Source organism: Mustela putorius, unplaced genomic scaffold (genome assembly GCF_011764305.1).
Source record: "Mustela putorius furo isolate JIRA1106 unplaced genomic scaffold, ASM1176430v1.1 tig00003987_pilon_pilon_pilon, whole genome shotgun sequence".
NCBI lineage: Eukaryota > Metazoa > Chordata > Mammalia > Carnivora > Mustelidae > Mustela > Mustela putorius.
In genome coordinates, this window is record NW_025422126.1 from 4,928,350 (window position 1) to 4,951,955 (window position 23,606).

General features: G+C 39.4%; 1 protein-coding gene across 13 annotated transcripts in view; it reads right to left on the minus strand.

Moving 5' to 3' along the window:
- Positions 1 to 23,606, minus strand: part of C2CD3 (C2 domain containing 3 centriole elongation regulator) — a 147,695-nt gene that overhangs the window by 64,076 nt on the left and 60,013 nt on the right. For 12 of the 13 annotated variants that reach the window (XM_045071359.1, XM_004768069.3, XM_013064300.2 and 9 more), the window contains 10 exons: positions 23,263 to 23,385; positions 19,635 to 20,129; positions 16,407 to 16,558; positions 14,368 to 14,614; positions 11,517 to 11,697; positions 9,901 to 10,084; positions 8,431 to 8,603; positions 6,189 to 6,312; positions 461 to 729; positions 225 to 314 (listed from right to left, as the gene is read on the minus strand). In XM_045071359.1, coding sequence (XP_044927294.1) covers positions 225 to 314; positions 461 to 729; positions 6,189 to 6,312; positions 8,431 to 8,603; positions 9,901 to 10,084; positions 11,517 to 11,697; positions 14,368 to 14,614; positions 16,407 to 16,558; positions 19,635 to 20,129; positions 23,263 to 23,385 — 2,038 coding nt within the window. The remainder of the gene's footprint in view (positions 1 to 224; positions 315 to 460; positions 730 to 6,188; positions 6,313 to 8,430; positions 8,604 to 9,900; positions 10,085 to 11,516; positions 11,698 to 14,367; positions 14,615 to 16,406; positions 16,559 to 19,634; positions 20,130 to 23,262; positions 23,386 to 23,606) is intronic. The other variant, XM_013064298.2, reaches the window with a different exon arrangement.

Below are 23,606 nucleotides of genomic sequence, written 5' to 3' on the forward strand. Positions count from 1 at the left end.
ACAAAGCTTTGAGTTACTTTATTTTGTTAGAAGACTTTCGAAACGATTAGCAGAGAACTTAAAATACTTTTCAGTAAACTTCTAAGGTACCTGCAAGAATTCAAAGCATTTTTTAGGGGTCATGTTTTCTTCTGCATATCTTACAGGGAGCCATGCAAGATGATCTCTTGTAGGAAGGAAATGAGAAGGAGCAGAATTAGAAAGTGATTATCCAGCACCCTTACCAGATCTCTTGACCAGCAGCTCTTTTGTTGGAATCTTTACTACTCCAAGCAGATAATCTCTGAATGACTGAATACTGGTTATATCACTGGCTATCAAATCAAACAAAAAAGAGAAATTATTTAGTGCTTTACTGACCAAAGGCTAAATATTTCAGCATGTATTTTCTAGGAAGAGCTATAATATTCAAAACAGAGCCCCTTTTAATTCTGATTGTGGTTAGTCATTTGGTGCTCACCTGACTTGGTATCTTCATGATAAACAGCAAAAGTGACCTCTGCAAATTCCAACAGTTCTGCCAGGAAACAGGCCTCTCCACTGCAGTGCTGAGTCACCAAGTTGCATGGAAACTCAATGTGATGGGAAAACTCAGGGCAGAAGGAACAGGCTATGGGGCGGGTTCGGCGCTGTTCTCCCTTGGGCAGGAAGGAGAGATGTGTGGTGACAAAGGCATTGACCCCGACTGTGGCACTGAACTGTAGAGCGGGTTCCTGCTCGGCCAGAGCTCTGTAAAGGAATAAGGATGGGAATGAGATGGTAGTATCAAAAGTCAGCAGATTGCCTAGAAAACATCTGCACCATTTTCATGAGGCTACCAGGAACACTAACTGATCATGTATTTCCTATCTAGGCTTTGGGCAGAGCCATAACGTGCTTTCTTAGTCATCATTTAGATCATAGTGTATGTGTATGGGATGGGGGAAGACAACATTCACATGTTTACCAGAGTGATACTCCAAGAACACTCCTTTGTACTGTCAATGACCTTCAGCCAAAGACTACCAGGGAGCCATGGTAGTTGAACAAGCTGGTTCTATTGTTCATTACGATGAGAAAGAATATATACCAAGGGAAATTATGGGGAATTTTAGTAAAAAGCTATCAAAAAGGACTTCTAGAACACTCAACTCATTTGCGGATTTGGAGGTTGTTCAAGGAAGTGGGGCTTTGCTCTGTATTGCTATTCTAATGAATCTTACCTAGGAAGGAAGGAAGACTAGAATAAGGCTAAGGCTGTAATTGGTAAAACAGCAGCAATAACTCATTTTGGCCAAGATGGGGGGATGTTAGGTATTTTGTGACTCATAATGACCTTGTTTTGGTTTGTATCTAGGCAAGATTACAGAGTAACTTTTTTTCTGTCTTCATTGTGGTTGCAAAGCAGTCTTATCTGATGTTGCTGTTCTGTGACATTGCTTATGCTCAGCATGAAAACGCCAAGCCCAGCTACAAGCGTCACATCAGTTTCCAGATGTCTCTGGAGCTGTTTTTCTCAGTAGAGATGTACCACAACACACAGACAGAACCTATCCGCCTTTAGCTGATACTCGTAAAAAGTCGTCAAGTCTTTCATGTGTGGGTATAGTATGAGACAAACTCCCTCATCCCAACTTCCCCAAGGTTACAAAACTGACATTGAGGCAAAGGTCACCTCTTTTTATACATTTTTTTTTTAAGGTAAGCTCCACGCCCAATGTGGGACTTGAACTCATGATCCTGTGATCAAGAGTCTCATGTTCTACCAACAAAGCCAACCAGGAATCCCAAAGAGGTCACCTCTTTTTGAAGCATTTCCTGATAACCACAAAGCATTCAGAGGGGTTCCTTCTTTATTGTTCTTGATATGCATTTTTAGAGGATAGTAATCTGGAGTTACATAGATCTGGGTTTTAATCTTGGCTCTATCATTTAATTAGATGTGTGACCTTGAACAAGTTATTCAAACTCTTCCAAGTTTCATTGTCTTCTCTACTAAAATGAGGATAGCATAAGGATACAACAAATACTAAAGGTTTATGCATAGTTATATATGTACTGCATTTTCATTTCTAATGAAATTAACCTAAAATGATCATTAAACTAGACTGGTATATGTCTATAAAATAGCATACTCGGAAATGTATATTGTGAATAGGAAAAATGAGGGAAATAAGTCAAATGTTAGTAGTGGCTAAAAAAACAAGGATAAAATGTTCAAGTAGTGTCATAAAAATTATATAATATATACAAAGCAGAGTACCTGCCTATGGGTCATGAAAGGACTCTTAATATAGGAGATGGCAGTGATAGCAAATAAAGTTTGGGCCCAAAGCCGGTCTGAATTTATTCATTCAGTAATTATTTCCCAAGCATCAGCTCTGTGTGTCATGCACTGGGCTCAGAGCTAGATACATATAGTAGTGAAATAACTATAATTTCTTACTCTTGTGGAACTTAGTAAGTATTGCAGGGCCTCTGCTGTCAAATAAATGACTATATCTAGACTGTGATTTCTCTTCCTTTGATCCAATTATCTTTTTGCTAGTACTTCACCAGCAAATCAGTGAACCCATGTATGTTCACGAATTTTCTACTCATTCTCAGGTAAAGATGAGGTTAGTTAAAAGACTCTCATGAATAAGAAAGAAGGGATCTGTTTACACAGACATCGAAAATGTAATTTCAGGAAGACCTCTGGCACTTAAGATGAGGGTTGGTGTCTCTCTCTTTTTAAAAGATTTATTTATTTATTTATTTGAGAGAGATGGAGAGTGTGTTCAGGCAGGGGATGGGGGAGGGGGAAAGAATCTCAAGCAAACTCACGCTGAGCAGGGAGCCAGATGCAGAGCTTGATCTCAAGACCCTTAGATCATGACCTGAGCTGAAATTAAGTCAGATGCTTAACTGACTGAGCCACCCAGGTGCCCTGAGGGCTGGTGTCTCTTGGTAAGAGAAGGCTGACTTCAGAGGACCTGCTATCTGGATACCAAGAATTCCTATCTTCAATAAGATGCAAAGTAAAACTTATTTCTGATTTTACTATATTTTGCTGGCTAAGAAGAGTAATGTTAATTATCTATACAAACGGAACTAATCACTTGTATAGTAATAATTTATTTATTTATTTTCAAAATTTTTTTTTAATTTTTATTTTTTTAAAATACTTTATTTATTTATTTGACAGAGAGATAGATCACAAATAGGCAGAGCAGCAGGCAGAGAGAAGGAGAAGCAGGCTCCCCACTGAGCAGAGAGCCCGATGCGGGGCTCGATCCCAGGACCCCGGGACCATGACCCGAGCCGAAAGCAGAGGCTTTAACCCTCTGAGCCACCCAAGCGTCCCTAGTAATAATTTATAAAATGACTTCATATTTATATTATATAAATATGTATATTTATATTACATGTATATATTTATATTATATAATATAAATATGTATATATATGCACATTATAATTCTTATATTGATCCTTATAAAATCAGGAGAGGTATTCATAATTTTCATTTTTTGGATGAAAAAACTTAGACACAGAGAAGTAAAGAAACTAGCCCGAGATCACATACAGCTAGTGGAAGATGGGACTAGAAGGAAAGGAGTCCAATTTCTAGTGCAGTTCTGTTTCCATTATACTCTGTCTGTGTATGTTTATACATAGTCTGTAAGACTGCCCCAAACTATAAAGAGAATATAGTGTTAGAACTGCTCTGGCTTCTTACCCTTCCTTCTTGAAATAGTAACACAGACCAAAAGGGTTTACAACAAACTGCCTGCCACCCGATTTGACTCTTTTTATGATCCCGAGACGGGGACTACTGAGCTTATCTAGGAGAGAGCTACTGAGTATCTAAGCTCCAAGTCCTTCTCTGCCAATTAAATTGTGGTTAATTTGCAAATTCTGACCCCTGCTGGGTCTTACACAGAACAGGTACTCCCTGGACACAAGTTTCATGCCTCCATACATTGCACATGTTCTTCCCTGTGAACAGAATAGTTTTCTCTTGGGCATTCTGGTAACTCCCACTCTTCTTTCAAGACTGAGATTAAAGAGGGCTCTGAATGCCAAGTTGAGTGTGTATAACCTAGGGAATTTATATATAAGATAAACTACTTGGGCATAGGAAAAAAACATTAAAAGGTCTATATTTGTTATCTCACATGTTTAAGTTTTGTATACGTTTGTGTATGTTATTTTGTTTTGTATATGTTACTGTATATTTTATAATGTATTTATACATGAAGTATATAAGTATATAATTTTTATATAAAAATACATTTTATAACATATATGAAATATGTAAGTATATGAAGATTTATACACAAAAAGTATACAGTTATTCAGAGTGTATGCTAAATGTTTTTGTTAATAGGAATGGATGATTAAAATTAGACCACTGCTACTGACAATGGGAAAACCATCAAAAGTTTTAATGTGAGGAAATGACATGATTTAAAAACTGCCCTGGTACCACGTACACCAAAATGAATATTCCAGCAATGATTGCTTAACAGTCATTCCAGCAATCACCGGAAGTCCATTTGGAGATTTGATGATGAAAAATATTAACCAGGCTGAACATTTTTCCAACTGCTTCAGTGTCAGATCTCACATGGCAGTAACTCAATTCGTTTTTTACGGACTAAAGTTAAAGTGATCTATGATCTGACTCTAAAGTTATAACAAGGGAAAAAATTAGGGAACACTTACCTACTTTTTTCTTGAACTTCTGTCCAAAGTGAACTAGTCTATGGTAGAAGCTTGACTTAGTTCTCTTTCTTACTAGCACTTGTTATGTGCTAGAATTATGCTATGTGGTGGCAGGGGGCAGAGAGGAGTTCAGACAGTGACTAGAGGAACTTACAGCCTTGTGGGGGAAACTCATGTATACAAATCCCTGAAACTGAGTAATATGGACTTATAACCAAGGTGCTAAAAGACAGGACAGGGGCACCTGAGTGGCTCAGTTGGTCGGCTGTCTGCATTTGGTCCAGGTTATGATTCCAGGGTCCTGGGATTGAGCCCCATACTGGACTCCCTGCTCAGCAAGGAGCCTGCTTCTCTCTCTCCCTCTGCTACTCCCACTACTTGTGCTCTCTCTCAAATAAATAAATAAATACATAAATAAAATCCTTCAAAAGAAACAAAAGACAAAGGACAAAGTGCCACGTCTGTCTACATGTAGGAAGAAATAAGGGAAGGCTGCAAAAAAGCTACTAAGTCAAAAGAAAACGGGTTTTTAGTGGACAAAAGGAAGAACATTCAAGATAGAGGGAAGTATGAACAAAGACCTAAAGGAGATAAAAGAGGGCCATGCTGTGACACCTGGGTGGCTTACTCCGTTAAGCATCTGCCTTCAGCTCAGGTCATGATCCCGGGGTCCTGGGATCAAGTCCTGCACTGGACTCCTTGCTCAGGGGGGACCCAGCTTCTCCCTTTGCCCCTGCCTGCAGCTGCCCCTGCTTGTGCTCTCTCTCTCTTTGACAAATAAATTTAAGTAAAAATCCTAAAAAAAAAAAAAAAAAGAGAGAGAGAGAGGGCCATTTTCTTCATATATAGCAACAGTGCTCAACAGAAAAGAACCAGCAAGACAGATTCCCTAAGGGGAAAATGAGCTTGGCGTGTTCAGAAGCAATAAGGCCAGGGACTGGAGTACAGTAAGCAGAGTGGAGATGAGCAGAAGATAAAGTCATAAAGATAATAAGGAGCCAGGTCATGCGGGGTCTCATAGCCATTTTTAGTTGTCTTTTACTTTGAATGAGATGAAAAAGTCACTGATGGGCTTTAAGCAGAGGTGTGGTCAAGGTCTGACTTAAATTTTCATAGGGTCACTGGTTTCTGTGTTGAGAATAGGCTGAAGGGGAACAAGCTAGAAAAATGGGAGGTGGTAATCACAGACTGAATATGGGATTACAGAAGAGCTGTGGTGATGGTCCTGGCTTGGTTTGAGGGTATAGGGTATGCCTGTGTAAACGAGTGTAAGCAGAATAGAGGAGAAGATTAAGGTACAAAGTTGCTAATAACAGTTGAAATAATAAAGTTTATAAGTGGTTTACTCATGTATACTCTTACACGCTTTCTTAAGAGAAAAAGAAAAATAAAGCTGTGCTTAATAAACTGGAATTTGTATACAAGGGAAGTTCTGCATATCTGAGTCTCATATACTACAGGAGAAAAAGACGAGGACTGTTCTTCCAAGGTGGACTTACTTGGCTGCTGCTTGCAGGCCACAGGCTCTGATAACCTGGACTGAGATAGAGACAGCTCGGGCAGCAAGAACTCCCTCTGCTGTCCTGGGAGTACGCCTGTACCTTAGTCCCACATCCAGTAAACCTTATGAGGACAAAAGGAAAAAAGATAAAAAGGTTAGTTGGAAGAGTCTCTGTTCTACCAAACCCCAAGCCCTGGTCAGAAAGAAGAGGATAAACACCCTAATGAACAATAAGGGGCATTAGCAGTGAGACAAAATGTCCATGGCCAGAATTACTTTATATTATTGTGTAAGGGCCTATTCAGCCAGAGCGGCCCCACACCAGTTGAACTGCCATTTTGTTGTAAAACTTAAATTGACTCTGCCTACCAGCCCCCCCCACCCCAGGGGAACTTACTTAAAAACAAGTCCTGGAAACCAGTCCCAGGTAACAAAGCCCAAATACAAGGGTGGGTCAGGCCAGGTGGCGACATCCGATCAGTGGTGGTGGTGGGGCATACTGTCTCCTTAGTTACCAAGGAGTAGGGGCCCCGCTCTTTGGGCACCTTTTGGGCGCCAATTCTGACCAAGGTGATAGGCTGGTTCAAATGTCTACTAGGGTAATTGTAATTCAATTGGTCACCTAGCATGACTGTGCAGCTTTCTCTATGTGTTACAATTTCATTGGCTACCTGTGCGTGGCCAGGCCCAACCACACGGCCTTTGCTCTATAAAAGCTAGTCTGTGAAACAGAGAGGGGTCGCCCTCTCTGTAAGGGGCGGCCCCAACCCGTCTGTTTGACCGTCAGTTTGATTCTTGATACTTGGCACAAAATAAAGCTTTGCTTGACCTTCGCTTTGTATCAGTCTTGCTCCTTTAATCACGAATCCATTATTGGGGGACCCAACATTGGGGACCCAACAATTGTATGCCAGGACTAATAAAAGCAGAAGAAAATTTACTATTTTTACTCTGTATCCAAGAAACTATGTCAGAGGCAGAACTCAATTTCAGATTTTTTAAAACTTCCAATTATTTTTTTTTAAAGATTTTTAAAATTTATTCATTTGAGAGAGACAGAGAGAGAATGAGCAGGGTGGGGAAAATGGTGAGGGAGAGGGAAAAACAAACTCCCCACTGAGCAGGGAGCTGGTGCGGGGCTCGATCCCAGGACCCCGGGATCATGACCTGAGCCGAAGGCAGATGCTTAATGCCTAAGCCACCCAGGCGCCCTTCTTTTTTAAACTTTTATTTTTTTTAAAGATTTTATTTATTTATTTGACAGAGATCACAAGTAGGCAGAGAGGCAGGCAGAGAGAGGGGGGGGAAGCAGGTTTCCTGCTGAGCAGAGAGCCTGATGCAGGGCTTTATCCCATGACCCTGGCACCATGACTCGAGCCAAAGGCAGAGGCTTTTAACCCACTGAGCCACCCAGGCGCCCCCCTTTTTTAAACTTTTAAAAGGTTTTCACACTTACACTTTTAATACCCTTCTACTAACCACCACCTGAAACACCCTTTATATGCCATCCTTTTATAAAAATTCTACCTTCCTATTATCACATTTCAGAGAAAGTGTTAAGAAACAACAGAACAAGCTGATCAGTGACAGGAGGAACACCTCAATCTTTATCGTGGCAAAAAACCCCTTTTGCTTTGGCAGATACTCTCCAGCAAGTAAGCACATTAACTTGATTTAGGAGGCCAGTTCTAGTTATCTGATGACGTACCTGGAGGGAAGGTCAGCTTACCGAAACAATTAGGATATAATTCAAAACTCCAAATTCTAATGAATCCCTTTCAACTTTAAATCCTAACCTCTTCCTCCCTTACAGTGATTTCCCTGGTCATGCTAACTGTATCTCACCAATCCTGTATCTGCTTATGTTACCCTGGAATAATAATTCTCTGAGTACACCTACATAACACATAGGATTTATGCTGTGAGGCTTCTTAAATGCTTGCTGAAGTTAAAGGTGAAATGAGACAAGCAACATTTATGCAGACAGTCCATGGAAATATGAATTTTATAAAATTAGACAAAATTTACATGCAATAAACTCATATGTTCATTTTTCTAAGGTAGATCATAGTTTTCATGGGCCCAGCACGCTTCCGCCGCGCAACTCTGCTAGATCATAGTTTTCATGAGATTCTTAAAAGGGTAAGTCTCTCAAAATATGAAGAGTCACTGTTTACTGAGAAAAGGGATATTTACGTGTACTGATTTCGAAAGGGAGAGACAAAGCAGTCTTCAATTACCTGATGACTGGTTCCTCAATTCTTTCCTGTTCTCAAGCCTGGGGGTTAAAGGGAGATTAAAGGTCTGTATTCCCACATCCTCACGGTGCTGCATGGTTACCATGGCACAGATCCTTGATAATGGCAAGGTTCCTTTGGCAACCACCTGGTCTCTCACGTTAGGATAATAGTATCTGTAAGCCGCAAAAGCATAAGCTGTCAGTAGGAAGAATTACATGGATAAATGATTCAATTTGCTCAAGGGATCAGTTTTTGGTATCAAGTTATCTTTGGAGCCTGGCTGCTCTGTATTGGTAGCATACAGTTGTGGTCATGTCTGGCTGGATTTATTGCCTGTCATGTGGAGAAGGAACTCCATAAATTATACAAACAACAGAGCAACTTTCTGTTCTACAGAAACTACAAACTTTGTTTGGTTATCTGCATCTGACTTGGACTTCTGGGAGTAGTCACTTTTGAGAGCATTCATCCTGTAGCAGCAAAAGTGGTTCTAAGTGGAGCAGCCGCAATTTTCTTCTGTGGCTTGAGGCTTAAGTCCCTCAAATTTAAAGGATCTCTTAGTACCTACTCTATTTCCTTCTCTTGTCAAAATATTTCATCCTTATATGTTTTATATTTTTTAATTTAATTTTATTTTTTTTAAGATTTTATTTATTTATTTGACAGACAGAAATCACAAGTAGGCGGAGAGGCAGGCAGAGAGAGAGAGCAGGAAGCAGGCTCTCCACTGAGCAAAGAGCCTGATGTGGGGCTCGATCCCAGAACCCTGGAATCATGACCTGAGCCGAAGGCAGAGGCTTTAACCCACTGAGCCACCTAGGCGCCCCTCCTTATGTCTGTTTTAAATCAAACCTAATTTCACCTGTTTTTGGGAAAAGTTTCTGGCAAATGAATCGAACTCTTCCTTACTTCTACCCCGGATGCTCTGTCTTCTTTTATATCTACATACCCTTTGTCATTTTTGTTGGTTTCTTGGGAGTAGGGATGCAAAGGAGGGTGAGCATCTACATTCAGGTCAAGTCTGTGACACGAGTGGATTTATATTTTACGAAGGCTACTCTTTGGGTGGTGGGAAGAAAGGATTATAAGAAATAAGTTTAGAAGTGGGGAGACCAGTTAGGAGGCCATTAGCAATTTAGGCATGATAGGATGAGGGACTGAACCAAAAAGGGAAGTAAACAGAAAATGGGTGACCGAATACTTAAGAGCAATAGGAGGTAAAACTGATAGAACTTCACTTCCAAATGTTACACATGGTTAAAAGCATGAGATATAACTGCTCCCAAGAGCCTAATAATTCAGATTTCAGTAAAATCTGGAGAAGAGTCACTCACTAACAAGTCAGATGATATAAAGTAGGGTAGAAGGGATTGCTTAGTTTCCTTACATTTCAGCCTAAGCTGTGAAGGGAAGCATGATCTATGACTGCGTACTTCCTTTCTAGATACAAAAACTGGTTTCACGTTATACCTGCACCAGATTTCAAACTGGACTCCACCACCAGGAACAAGCCCCTGTGCAGAGAAGGCACTCAGTAGAAGCCTTTGCACTGGAACTTCACTTGGCAAAAGGAGAGAGTGATGGTGTTCACTATTAAAGATGGGATCTGGAACACAGAGTGTGGTTGCAGATCTGAAAGGCTTCAAAGAGATTCCTTTGGAAAAGAAAAGCAATTCAGAATAATCCAACATAACATTTAGTGTTTTACATGTAGTAAGACAATATGTTAATATCCAGTATTATTCCATTTTATCCTCACTATGTGAGGAAAACAAAACAACTATTACTTCTACTTAACAGACAGAATATGGACATATTGAGGTTCCATAGTGAATCCAAAGGCCTTAGAGGTAGTAGGTCATGGACCTGGAACCAAAACCTTTATCTTCTATGTTACTTCTACCAAGGTCCATTTCCCTAGTAGCTATGGTACCCAAAGGTTCCATGATAATACAGAAGAAAGAGATCGTTTTGTTGCTGGACAATATCTAAGGGTTGCAATTCCTACACTTTCTTGTCAATACCTGTTAGCCTATTCTTTGTTTTAGTTTTTTGGTTTTTAAATTATTGCCATCTTGGTGAAAAGAAGTGGTATCTTGTGTTGCTTTTGGTTTTCATTGTCAAATGGCAAATGATGCTGAGTATCTTTTCATGTGCTTATTGGCCCTTGTACATCTTAGGAGAAATGTCTATTCAGATCTTCTGAATACTTTTTAGTCAGATTGTTTTTTATTATTATTTGTAAGGTTTTTTTTAAAAATATATTCTGGATCCAAGTCCCTTATTTCAACCCCCCAAATCAATACTGGCATCGCTTTTGCAGTTATTTGTGGATGTGCTGGGAATGGCAAAACATGTGAGTCACCTGACTTGATCATTCCCAGCTGAGCTTGAACAAAGTGACACTCTGACTTCTTGTTTCAGGTCTCAGGGATGATCAGATGATGGAGACGGCAGAGGCTGGTGTGGTGTAGTGCGAGAATATCTGGCTCTGGGGCCAGCTGAATGGGGTCTGAATGTGAACCTTGTTATTATCACTTGGGCAGCTTCAGTCACTTAACATTTCTGAACCTTTTCTCGCTTTCAAAAAATAAAGTAAAATCTACTAGAATAAGTTATTTTAGGACTTATAATTATGATCTATGTGCGATATATATGTACATATTTCCCCTAAGAGCAGTGGTTCGGTATTTTTAAATTCAGTACCCCTGATATTGCTATGTTATGCAGAATATAACTATTGTGAGTAATGAGAATCAATTGTATGTGTACAGGTTAAGAGTGAGTAGGCATGTAAATGAAATAAGATGGGGCAAAATATAAGTAATTTGTGGATCTAGGAGAAGGGTATATAGAAGTTCTTTGTACCATTTTTGTTAAATTTTCTGTAAATTTGAAATCATATCAAAATAAAAAGTTATAATAAATAACATAAGAAAAAAAAAACTTAGCCCATCTCCTGTACTACCCAGGTTAAGACTAGAAACATTCAGGAACACAGAATTCACTCAGGAAAAAACAAAATTCTAAGTATAGCCAAGGAAAGAACCATACAAGAATGAGAAACTCTAACCTCCCAAACCTACCGTTTTCAGGGAACTCAGATCCTTTTAGCACACTGGATTGGGAGTCTTGAACTGGAAAGTAGTATTGGACATAACAATCTGCTTCTCCCCAGACAGTTGCCTGAAGAGGGGCTAACCCTTTAACTTTCTCTACATGGAGCTCAAAGTGATGCTCCATCAATCCACTTCTTTGGTCCTCCATCTATTAAATGAAACAGAGATACTGTTGTAAGCTTTAAAGAAAAACTTTTTTAGAATATTCCTTTTTCTCTATGAAACCTGAGTCTAGATGAATAGGTGTAATTAGCTGATACTAAAACAGATACTTAATTTTCACTGTGTATAAATCTCACAACTGCTCACTGTAATCAGATCAAGAAAGATTTACTCTAGACTATGAGACCAGGTCAATATTAAAAAATTCAAAAATGTAGTTCACTGCATTAATGGAACAAAGGAAAAAACATGACTGTCTCAATAAATGCTAAAAAGGTATTTAATAAAATTCAACACTGGCTCCTGATTATTAGTACCCTAAGAACAGAATACATTAAGAATATCCTGGGGTACCTGGGTGGCTTAGTGGGTAAAAGCCTCTGCCTTTGGCTCAGGTCATGATCTCAGGGTCCTGTAATCAGGCAGGCCCCACATTGGGCTCTCTGCTTGGCGGGGAGTCTGCCCCCCCCCGCCACGCCTGCCTCTCTGCCTACTTGTGATCTCTGTCTGTCAAATAAATAAATAAAATCTTAAAAAAAAAAAACCCTAATAGGATAAAAAATATATACATGAAGCAAATATGTATTAACACACTAATTTTCTTTAAGTAGGCTCTACACCCAATGTAAGGCTCAAACTTACAACCCTGAGATCAAAAGTTGCGCACACCACTGACTGAGCTAGTCAGAACCCCCAATTTATTTACTATTTTTAATTAGGTTGAGAATAACACTGAGACTATTCATTAATGGTAAGGACTATTAGGGGAGGTTGTGAACATATCATTACTGAAGTACTGGTAATAATTTAAGGTTTTTATTATTTACTGTAGCCAGGCACTATACTAAGCCCTTCACCTGCAGTAGCTAATTTAACAAGCAGAGCTAACAACAGCAGAACCAGGGTTTGAATTCAGGTAGCCTGACTCTACAGCCAGGCTCTTTACTTCTACTCTAAACAGCTTCAACAGACACAACTGGTAATTGGGAATATTTATAGAGAGGGACTTCAGGATTTAGACAGGGGTCAAACTGTATGATCTGTATGTACTTAATATTCTAACTAATAATCCCATGAATTTGGAATAGAATTTGCATAAAGTCTTTGCTTTGTATTCTAAAAACATATCAGCAATACCTGCTCCAAAACCTTACATAGGGAAACAGAACTTTCAATTTGATTCCCCAGAGAAGAAAAATATGGGTTAAAAAAACCTCTCATGGGGACGCCTGGGTGGCTCAGTTGGTTAAGCAGCTGCCTTCGGCTCAGGTCATGATCCCAGCATCCTGGGATTGAGTCCCACATCGGGCTCTTTGCTCAGCAGGAAGCCTGCTTCTCCCTCTGCCTCTGCCTGCCATTCTGTCTGTCTGTGCTTGCTCACTCTCCCTCTGACAAATAAATAAAATCTTTTATAAAAAACCAAAAAAACAAAAAAAAACCCTCTCATAATCTCAGCAGCTGCTTAATTTGGCCATACAGTATTACAGTAATTTATTAATTCAGTTCTGCAGATGCTGAAATGGATGAGTGACATGAATGTAGGAAGAAAAACAACTGTATTTATAGATATCTAATCTTTAAAATAGCTCTTTTATGCTCATAGTAACATTCTTTAATTTTTGGTATGGAATTTAATAAACTTTGAGTCTAGGGTCGCCTGGGTGGCTCAGTGGGTTAAGCCTCTGCCTTCGGCTCAGGTCATGATCTCAGGGTTGTAAGATCAAGCCCCACATAGGGCGCCACAGCGGGAAGTCTGCTTAAGATTCTTCCCCTCCTTCGTTGCTCTTCCCCCCATCACGTATATGCTCAATCTCTCTCTTAATAATAATTTAAAAAAAAAACAAAAAACCCGTGTCTGAACTCTGATTCTTCCATTCTTAGCCATGAGACCCTAGACAAATAACTTCTTTTGACTCTGTTTCATCACCTAAAAAGTGAGTGACAATGGTTCCCCTCATGTAGTATTAGGGAAATAAACATGCAAAAGTATATCAATGTGTTTTCTCAATTGTACAGCACTGTACAAATTACTTTTAAAAATTTACTGGTAGAAAAGCAAGGAACTTCACTATAACTTCCCAGTGTGGATTTGGTTAAGAAACAGAGTAAGATTTTGTGGGCCTACATTTGGGATCATTGTCAACCTCCCACCCCTATTCCCCACCCCCGGATTATCTTCTTTTTAATTAAGACCTTTTAAAATGCAGTCTTAGGTTCACCCCAACTTTCTAAAAGACAATTAATTAATTTAGTAAATTAGACGATTAGGATGTGGTTGACAATTAGAGTTTTTTTTATAAATTCAAAATCTCAGAAGGACAGATATATATTTAAAACACAAAAATAATTGCTTGGATCTACAGCATGCATTGGAGTGCAAATATGTTCCTTTTCTCTACTGAAATAAGGATCTGGGACAATGGTTTCATTAAAACACACAAAATAAAATGAGATTATGAAATTTAAAATTTGCAAATAGATCTTAAGTGCTCTCAACTACACACATAAAAAGGTAAATAGATGAAGTGACTGATAATTTTAAATGGCTTCACTGTGGTTGGTAATCCTTTCACAATGTTACCTATATTAAAGCATCACGTTGTACACTTAAAATGAGATTATGGCTTTTGTAAACAATCAAGTGTTTAGTCACTACCACATTAACAGATGCTGTAGATGGCTGGTCCAAAAAATGGGCTGGCCTAGGACTGAAGGGAGGAAGTGTTCCTTCTTCATTCTTTAATCTCTGCAGTGCCATTATCTGATCTGAAGAACCCATGGCTAAAAAGACACGAAGACTCCCGTTTTGGTGGCCTGAGAACACATCAATCACAGGCATGTAGCTGTCAACAGCAACAACTGGGTACTGAGCATCAAGCAGCAGGCGAGAAATTTTGGGATCTCTAGAGGGAGAGAATATTGCAAATGAAAAAATAACAATCATCAATTATGTCACAGAGCTGCTACTGCATTTCCTACTTGGCTTATTTTCTCAGTTTGTTAAAAATGGGTCTACAAACTAGAAAATACTGGTTTGAAAAACACAACTTTACCATAGCTCATCAAAGAAAAATGATCAGGCAGTTAACTTCCAAATGTAGCAATTTGAAAGCAGAGAATGTCTGATTTATGTCTGTTATCATCATGACCCCAAACCCAGCATCTGGGCTTGTGCACTATCTCAGTACAGGCTTGCTGAATTGCATTACTTTACAGGGAGGAAGAGTGGTCAACATGAAATGGACTTTGGAATCTGGCAGATACGATGTAGATACTATTATCATTAATATTTGCCATCTATAATCCTACCACTGCAAAAGTTGGTATTATCCACCATTAATAGATGAGAAAAAGTCCAAATACTCTTCATTATACCATGCTGAGTCTTAGCTCTGTTACTTGCTGAATGACTCTCAGTAATCAATTTAACCTTTCTAACTCTGTTTCCTCTTCTGTAAAATGTAGGTAATAAAACTTCCATCAAAGGGCAGTTATTAGGATTAGATGAGATAACAAACCTAAAATACCAACTATAATACTTAGTAGGTAAAAGTACTCAGTAACTGAGTAGCTAATGTTTTATGCTCTTTCAGCAAAGAATGGGGTCTAATGAAGTGAGAAGGGAAGGGAAGTATGAGACCACATTAATCATAACTAAAAAAGTGGAAAAAGCCTACAGTTGACAGATGGCATGATTCCAGCAGAACTCCTTAGCCTGACCATGCTTTCTACTGTTACTATTTTAAGTATTTCACTGTTCACAGAAGGCTTACCCACTTATTTTCTCACTGGACTGTCACAATTGTGCCATAAGGAAGACAGTGGTGTCTATCATTACCCTCATTTTATAGATGATGAAAAGCCAAAGAGGCTGACTTCTGCAAGTCAAAGGATAAATTTCCTAATTTGTAAAAAGGGGATAATGACAATAGTTTCCCAGGGTTACAGAAAGGCTCTCGTCAACTGCGCCCACAAAAGGGCTCTCCGTAAAATGTAAAACAGCATTTAAAACACAGAACCGTAAGAAGGCTGTTACAAAAGAAGTCAACACTAAAATAACTAAAAATCAGTACCATGAACCAAAAGAAAAAATGAACAGTCTGTAGTGAGGACAGAAATAACCTTCAGATAAATCAATACCCCACTGGGGTGCGGCACAGTGAAAAGTGAGGTACAGTGATCAAATGTGAAGGTCCAAAAGACAACACTCAGTATAGAAATCTTGCAAATAGGTGAAATAAACAGTACTAAAGGTTTTGTGAGAGAGAACTAAACCATTAGTTTTGTGAGGTTAGGATTAGGGTTGGCAGTAGAGCTTCTTGGTGAAGCAGCAGAACTTGCTGGGTTCTAACCCTGGTTCTACTACTTACAATATATATAACAAGTTATTTAAATCCTCTGCGCCTTTGATAACTCATCTGTAAAACGAGAAATAAAAATTACCTGCCTTAGAAAACTCTAATAGGATTAAAGGACTTGATATTTGTGAGGTTCTTAGCACAGGGCCTGAAACATGGTAAGCAGTATTGTAGAACTGTTTTAACACAGGAGAAAGTGAAGCAATTGTGGTAAAATTGAGAAAAGTCCTCTAAGGTTTTATCGCGCTAGTTATTTTTGCAAACCAAAAGAATTCCTCTTCAGTCCATACAAAGCTAAAGATGAAAAGTAAAGAACACTCCAAAAGATCCTATTTACTTGAATGACATGTAAAACTGATGGAGGGGGAGTTTCACCAGCCCAAGCAACTTGTCCTGTCCAGGGCTCCGCAATTTGTTCCATGCTTCAATTACCATCACGTTGTTCTTCAGCCTTTCCAGGTATTTGGAAGACAGAGAGACAGGAATCACCTGGGGAGAGGACAATCAAAAAAACAAAAACCCTCACCTGAGACAAAGGATTAATCTATGCTTTTATTCAACAAGTACTAACTGAAAGCTCAATTTGAACTGAAAGCCAAGTATAGTGCTAGGAGCTGAAGACATTAAAATAAAACCTACTCTGTATCCTCAAGAGAAGTCAGTTTGGTGTAAGTGACCAACATATAAAGGCCAAATACAAAATGGTATGAGTTCTCTGATGACAAATCTCATACAGATGGGGCTCTGACGACACAGAGAAGGTTGTGAGACATGTCAATCACTGCCTGCCCACCTCGGCCAAGCCTAGTTCTAAGGCCAAATAACCCATTTGTAAACCCCAGCTAAGAGATACTTTTTTTTTTACTGCCCCCGCCCCATGTTTTTGAAAGAAAGCTGGCTACTGATTAGACAAGTGCTGAGCACCTAATCAAAGGGCAGCCAATCCACGGGTTAGGTGGTATGGCCTAGTGCAAAAAGCTCTGCCCAACAACGTCATGGTGAATAACAAGCTAACTGTTCAAATTATTATTCTAGAACTGGCCTGTCAGCTAGTAGCTGAAAGAGAAAGGAAAAGTCACAAAGAGAAGCAGAGATCTGCAGCTAAGAGCGAGTCAGTTAAATTAATGGTAGAATCAAAGGTCCACCAATTTGAAGGGACCCACACTGTAGTATAACTGAATCAGCAGAGGAGATAAGCCCCAGGATAAAACCAACAGAAAATATGAAAGGCAAAAGGGTGAAACCAGAAATGATGTATGGCAAGATGAGAGAAAGACAAGAGCAGAGAACCTGAGCAGACTACTTTTGTATCCATCTAAGAAATTTTTTTTTTGAAGATTTTATTTATTTATTTGACAGAGAGAGATCACAAGTAGGCATAGAGGCAGGCAGAGAGAGAGAGAGAGAGAGAGAGAGGAGGAAGCAGGCTCCCTGCTGAGCAGAGAGCCCGATGCGGGACTCGATCCCAGGACCCTGAGATCATGACCTGAGCCGAAGGCAGCGGCTTAACCCACTGAGCCACCCAGGCGCCCCATCTAAGAAATTTTAATTACATAAGGTACCCTGAGTACATTTCTGTTCTGTGAAATAAAAAGAGTGAAACATAGCGACCTAACCTACATTTAGGGAGATTCCAGAGAAAGCTGCTGGCAGAAAGTAACCTTAAATTCTGAAGGATAAACAGAAGTTAATTAGTACAGGGGTGCCTGGGTGGTTCAGTGGATTAAGCCTCTGCCTCCAGCTCAGGTCATGTTCCCAGGGTTCTGGGATTGAAACCTGGCATCGATCTGCCCAGCTGGGAGCCTGCTGCGCCCCCTTTCTCTGACTCTGCCTACTTGTGATCTCTGTCAAATAAATAAATAAAATTTTAGGAAAAAAAAAAGCAGTTAGCTAGTACAAAAACCTTTAATAGGAGTCATGAAGGTAGAGTAGGAAATGCAAGGCAGAAGGAAAAGTACATGTAAAGACATGGCGGTGGGGCATCTGGGTGGCTCAGTGGGTTAAAGCCTCTGCCTTCGGCTTGGGTCATGGTTCTGGGGTCCTGGGATCGAGCTCCGCATTGGGCTCTCTGCTCGGCAGGGAGCCTGCTTCCTCTTCTCTCTCTGCCTACTTGAGATCTCTGTCTGTCAAATAAATAAATATAAAAAAAAAAAAAAATAAAGACCCGGCAGTAGGGAAAGAGAACGTTTATGAAACCTCAAGTAGCTGAACATAACTGCCACTATCTAGTGTGGAGGGAAGAATTCAGAAGGGAAGACAGTTCTTAAAGGGTTTTGCAGTCCACAGTAGACATCTGGATTCTATTCTGAAGGCTATGGGGAAATCACTGAAAAGTTTAAAGCAGGGGAGGAAAATATTCAGGTTAATGTTTTAGAAAGATCATCCTTACTGATACAAAAAGGAATGGATAGGGAAAGACCAGAAACAGACTAGACTGAAGGCCATTTGTAATAAGAAAGGGGGTGTGAATGAAAGCACTGGCAATTGAGTTTAGGTAAGAAGATTTATTCTGGAGATAATTAAGTTTGCAGCATCTACTGGATTTGGTGAATAATTATGTAATAAAGAGTTGAGGATACCTCTCAGGTTCTGCTTGGGTTTCTGAGTACATTACAATATAAATTAGGGCAGATAGGAGGAGGTGGAACAGATCTGGAAGAAATAATAAAATCAGATTTTGACATATCTGAATTCCTTTTTTATTGAGAAATTAAAATTAAAACCTTTATTGAATATCACTGATTTGGCAGGCGGCACATTAGGTCTAAGCCAAGTGTACAGAGCTTTTGACACATCTGGGGATGATGACCAGCAGTTAGAGAGATCAGAAACCTGATCAGAAAAGCTGGCCTACATGGAAATATGGATTTGGAAGTTATTTTCATAAAAATAATAGCTGAAGCTATGGGAATAGACGTAGTGGCTGTGGGAAAAGAGGACTAGTTTGAAAGAGTACCAAGGAACAATGAACAGGAGCAACAGTAATTAAAGGTAAGAGAAAGAAAGAAAGTAAGTGTTGGGGTCACCACTCTTTTCCTACTGGCCCATAGACTGAAAAAGAATACTTGTTGATTCAGGAAGAAAGTCAGAGTAGAGTTACAAAAATATCAAGAAAGGAAACAATTTAAGCAAAAGTATCAAATCCTACAGAGAAATCAAGCAAGATAAGTACTAAAATAAGCAGAGGAATAAAGGAGAGAAAAAATATATTAAAAAGTTGACTGAGTGAGAGTTTGGAGATACAGAAAAGAATGGGGAAAGTTTAATTCTAGAGGAAGCCGAGAGGAATACAATTCAGAACTTGGGCAAAGAAACAGTGGGAAACCATATAAGCTGAGACAGAACACAAGGAAATGAAGACACAAGTTTTAAAATGATGACAATGTCCTTTCCTTTTCCAGTCCCACAGTGGCAATGGATCTACATATATAGATCTACAGACAATTACAAAGGTCTCTCCCAGTCTGAACATTCTAGGTTTCTTTCATAATGGAATTATGATTTGGGAAACACACACGTCTCTGCCCCCATACATCCCTAATGGATATGGAATGTACAAAGTTACCTGTAAAAAGTTAAAGACTGGTTGTGTTGTGCCCCATGCGATGACAGATCTGGTGACTTCCTCTGTGCTGAAAAGTTTGCAATTTAAATAAACATTGCACGGTGGTTGTTTGTCAGACTCTCCAGTAATGAAATCTTTCCCATCTGGAACCATCAACAGCACATGCAATAGCAAAGAAGTCTCTTTTGTTGACCCATTTGTCTGATTTGCTAAATTGTGAGAGGCTGGCACATTCATGAAGGTTGAAGGATTTGATATGACAGGACTTGGTGACTTTGGTTTGGGGAGCACCAAATTTTGCACTTTCTTTGCAGCTTCTTTGTGAATTTGATTGAGGTTCTCTGGATTTTTGGTACAGGTAACATATTGACCAGGTTCTGAAAGTGTCTTATTTGGACTTGTAAGAGCACAAGGTGGGTTATGTTGGGTGCTGCTACTTAATTTAGTATTCACACCAGTGAAATCCTTGTTATCTATAACAAGCTCTATAGTTACCTATAAAACACAAAAGGAAGAGAGTTAGCAAGTATGTCTTCTGAAATCAGAATCAGCATTTTGGAGCCAGAGGCAAATTGGATTGTTAGAAAATAATTAACTCATTCTCAAATACCATAATAGTAAGAACACTAATAGACTGTATATACATTACCTTATTAGGATTAAGAGAAGCTAGCCAGATGATTTATCAATAATACAAGATGAACGTGGAACATCATCTTGTGCTGGAAAATAAGGAAGTGCTCAGAAAAGGATGCAGGCATATTGAAAGGAGAAAGGATACAGAATTCAATCAAAGGAGCTCACATTGGCCAAATCTGGGACAATCTGAGCATCAAAATGAATAATAATAGTAATGGATTAGAACCTATTGAATAATGTAAAAGTCCATGAGTCTATCCCAACAAAAATAAATATGGGAGAAAGGACAACTCTTCTGTATAGTAGAACGCAACTAGTAAAAACATAAGGGAGGAGTTAGAAAATCATCACCTTACAATCATTATAGTGGTAAGTGATACAGATAAACCTCAATGGAGGACAGTCTACAAAATAACAGGCTTTATTTTTAAAAAATATCAAAGTACTCAAAGACAAAGAACGGTTGCAAAACTGTTACAGACTAACTAAAGGAGATTAGAGGGTGCCTGGATGGCTCAGTGGGTTAAGCCTCTGCCTTTGGCTCCGCTCGGGTCATGATCTCAGGGTTCTGGAATAGAGTCCTGCATTGAGCGCTCTGCTCAGTAGGGAGCCTGCTTTCCCCCCTCCTCTGCCTGCTTGTGATCTCTCTCTGTGTGTCAAATAAATAAATAAAATCTTTTTTTTTTAAAAGATTTTATTTATTTACTTGACAGAGAGAGAGATCACAAGGAGGCAGAGAGAGAGGAGGAAGCAGGATCCCCGCTGAGCAGAGAGCCCGATGTGGGGCTCGATCCCAGGACCCTGGGATCATGACCTGAGCTGAAGGCAGAGGCTTTAACCCACTGAGCCACCCAGGCACCCCAAAATCTTTAAAAAAAAATAAAGGAGATTAGAGAGAGATGACAAATGTGATAGGTAATCCTGGACTGGAAAAAAAATTCTATAAATGGATGTATTGGCACAACTGGTGAAATCTGCATATGGACTGTGGACATTATCAAGGTTAAGTTGATTTTTATAACTGTACAGTGTTGTGTCTGATCATGTCCTTGTTCTTAGGAAATACAAGAATTTGGGGGGAAAGATGCAAGATGTCTATAACATATTCTCAAATAGTTCAGAACAAAATTGTGTGTGGGTGTGTGGGGGGGGGATGCAGAGGGAGACAAAGGAAAAAAGACAAGTGAGAAAGGGAGAGACAGGAGGTAGATGATTATAAAGCAAATGTGACAAATGTTAGTAATTGGTGAGTCTCCATAAAGGGTATGTGAGTTCTTTGTACTATTTTTGCAATTTTTCTCTAAGTTTAAAGTCATTAGGAATAAAAGGGGACTTGCTGTTCCCTTTATTTAAAACCCACAGCAAACTTCTTTCTTGCTATTAATTATGGACAGCAATCTATCTAGAACAGTATTTCCCACAATATAGCCAGGACAAAAACAATTTCTAGTCCATCAGTTCCATTAATTCTTCTTTTCTGATTTTTAAACTTGCAGTCCAGAACTGAACTAGGCAAACAAAAAATAAAACTTTTGATTATGGAAGAGAAATGTAGTGTTAATTTTTCATAATGACAATTACACCAGTCTTTAAAACTAAATGTTATTTATTACTGAGAAGACCAAAAAGTAGGCAGAGAGGGCTTCCAAGAGGAGGCAGTAGGGTGAAAATCAAGATCAAAACCATGGAGGTAAAAACCAGCATGATACCTTATTGATTCTAGGGAAGCTGTAAGTGATAGGCTAGGACCTTATGGGGAGCCCTGTATTTTTATCTTTTGGATAATGAAGAGCCATGGAAATGTCATAGGTATGGCTGTGATTATTATTTTTTTTCTTTCTTTAATATTTTATTTATTCATTGGACAGACAGAGATTACAAGTAGGAAGAGAAGCAGGCAGAGAGAGGAGGAAGCAGGCTCCCCGCTGAGCAGAGAGCCTGACGTGGGGCTCAATCCTAGGACCCTGGGATCATGACCCGAGCCGAAGGCAGAGGCTTTAACCCACTGAGCCACCCAGGTGCCCCTGGCTGTGATTATTTTAAAAGCTCACAAGAACAATAAGACAATGCTATATTGAAGCCACACATTCAAATTGTGCCATCTAAGAAATCCTGTAGCTTCTGAATACAAGGAAAGAACCCTCTCTCCAAAGAATTATACATCAGAATTCATTCCACCAGACCATAAACTCAGTCACTTTTTTCCTTGTTTATATCCAATTACTCTACTCCAAGCCATCAGTTATCTCTTTTCTGGACTAATGTAAGTTTCTATTTTTCTTCTTGTCCCCTACAATGTATTTTCCACAGTTACCTTTTAAAAATGTAAATCAGGGTGCCTAGGTGATGCAGCTGGTTAAACATCTGACTCAGTGTTTTGGTTTACATTGTGATCTCAGGGTTGTGGGACTGAGCTCCACATTGAGCTCCATGCTCAGCGTGAAGTCTGCTTCAGATTCCTCTCCCTCTGCCCCTCCTGCTTGTGCTTGCTCTCTCAAAAAAAAAAAAGGTAATTCAAATGTCACTGTCCCACTTCGATGTCCTTTCTTGGCTCTTATGATAAAATCTAAACAATTTACATAGATCTACAAAGCTCTGAATGATATGGCTTCCACATGCCAGTCCAATCTTATTTTTTACCATTCTCCCTCCTGGCTCCCTATCCTATGGCAACGACACTGCTTTAGGGCCTCTGCATGTGTTATTTCCCTTCTTTGGTATGATTTTCCCTCTACTTTTTACTTGGTGCCTCTTCCTCTCCTTCAAATCTTACCTAAAATGTCACTTCTTTAGACCTTCTCTGACCAAAAGCCCCCTACTTTCTCCCACATATTCACTTTCACATTTTACTGTTTATTTCCTTCACAGCAACTCTGCTGCCCTATTTTAACAGAAGTTGCAAGAGGAGAGACTCTGATTTTTCTCATTCAGTGCCAGCCAGTAAGATATACTTCATAATACTTGACTACCTGAATGTGTATCTATGTACCTTAAGGGGGCCCAGTGGAGTCTGACCATTCTCTTGTTGCACTGGAAGCTGGTTACTGAAAGAAAGCAACTCAGACTGAATGACAGTTCGTAAAGGCAGTGATGCAGATCCAATGACTTCTGGCTGAGAGAAGAAGAAAAGAAAAACTTTAGGTTAAATTAAAGACAAGCCACAGGGTATTTTAACTGAAGTGATAACATAGTACAGCTTAGAAAGGAGCCCAGACTTTATGAAGTAAATAGCTTAACTATTTGACTGAGGCATCTTTAAGTGGCAACCTACATTCTGCCATACTTTCGTCCCCATTCTGGGGGTCACTACTTCTCTCTAGAAGATTATAGAGG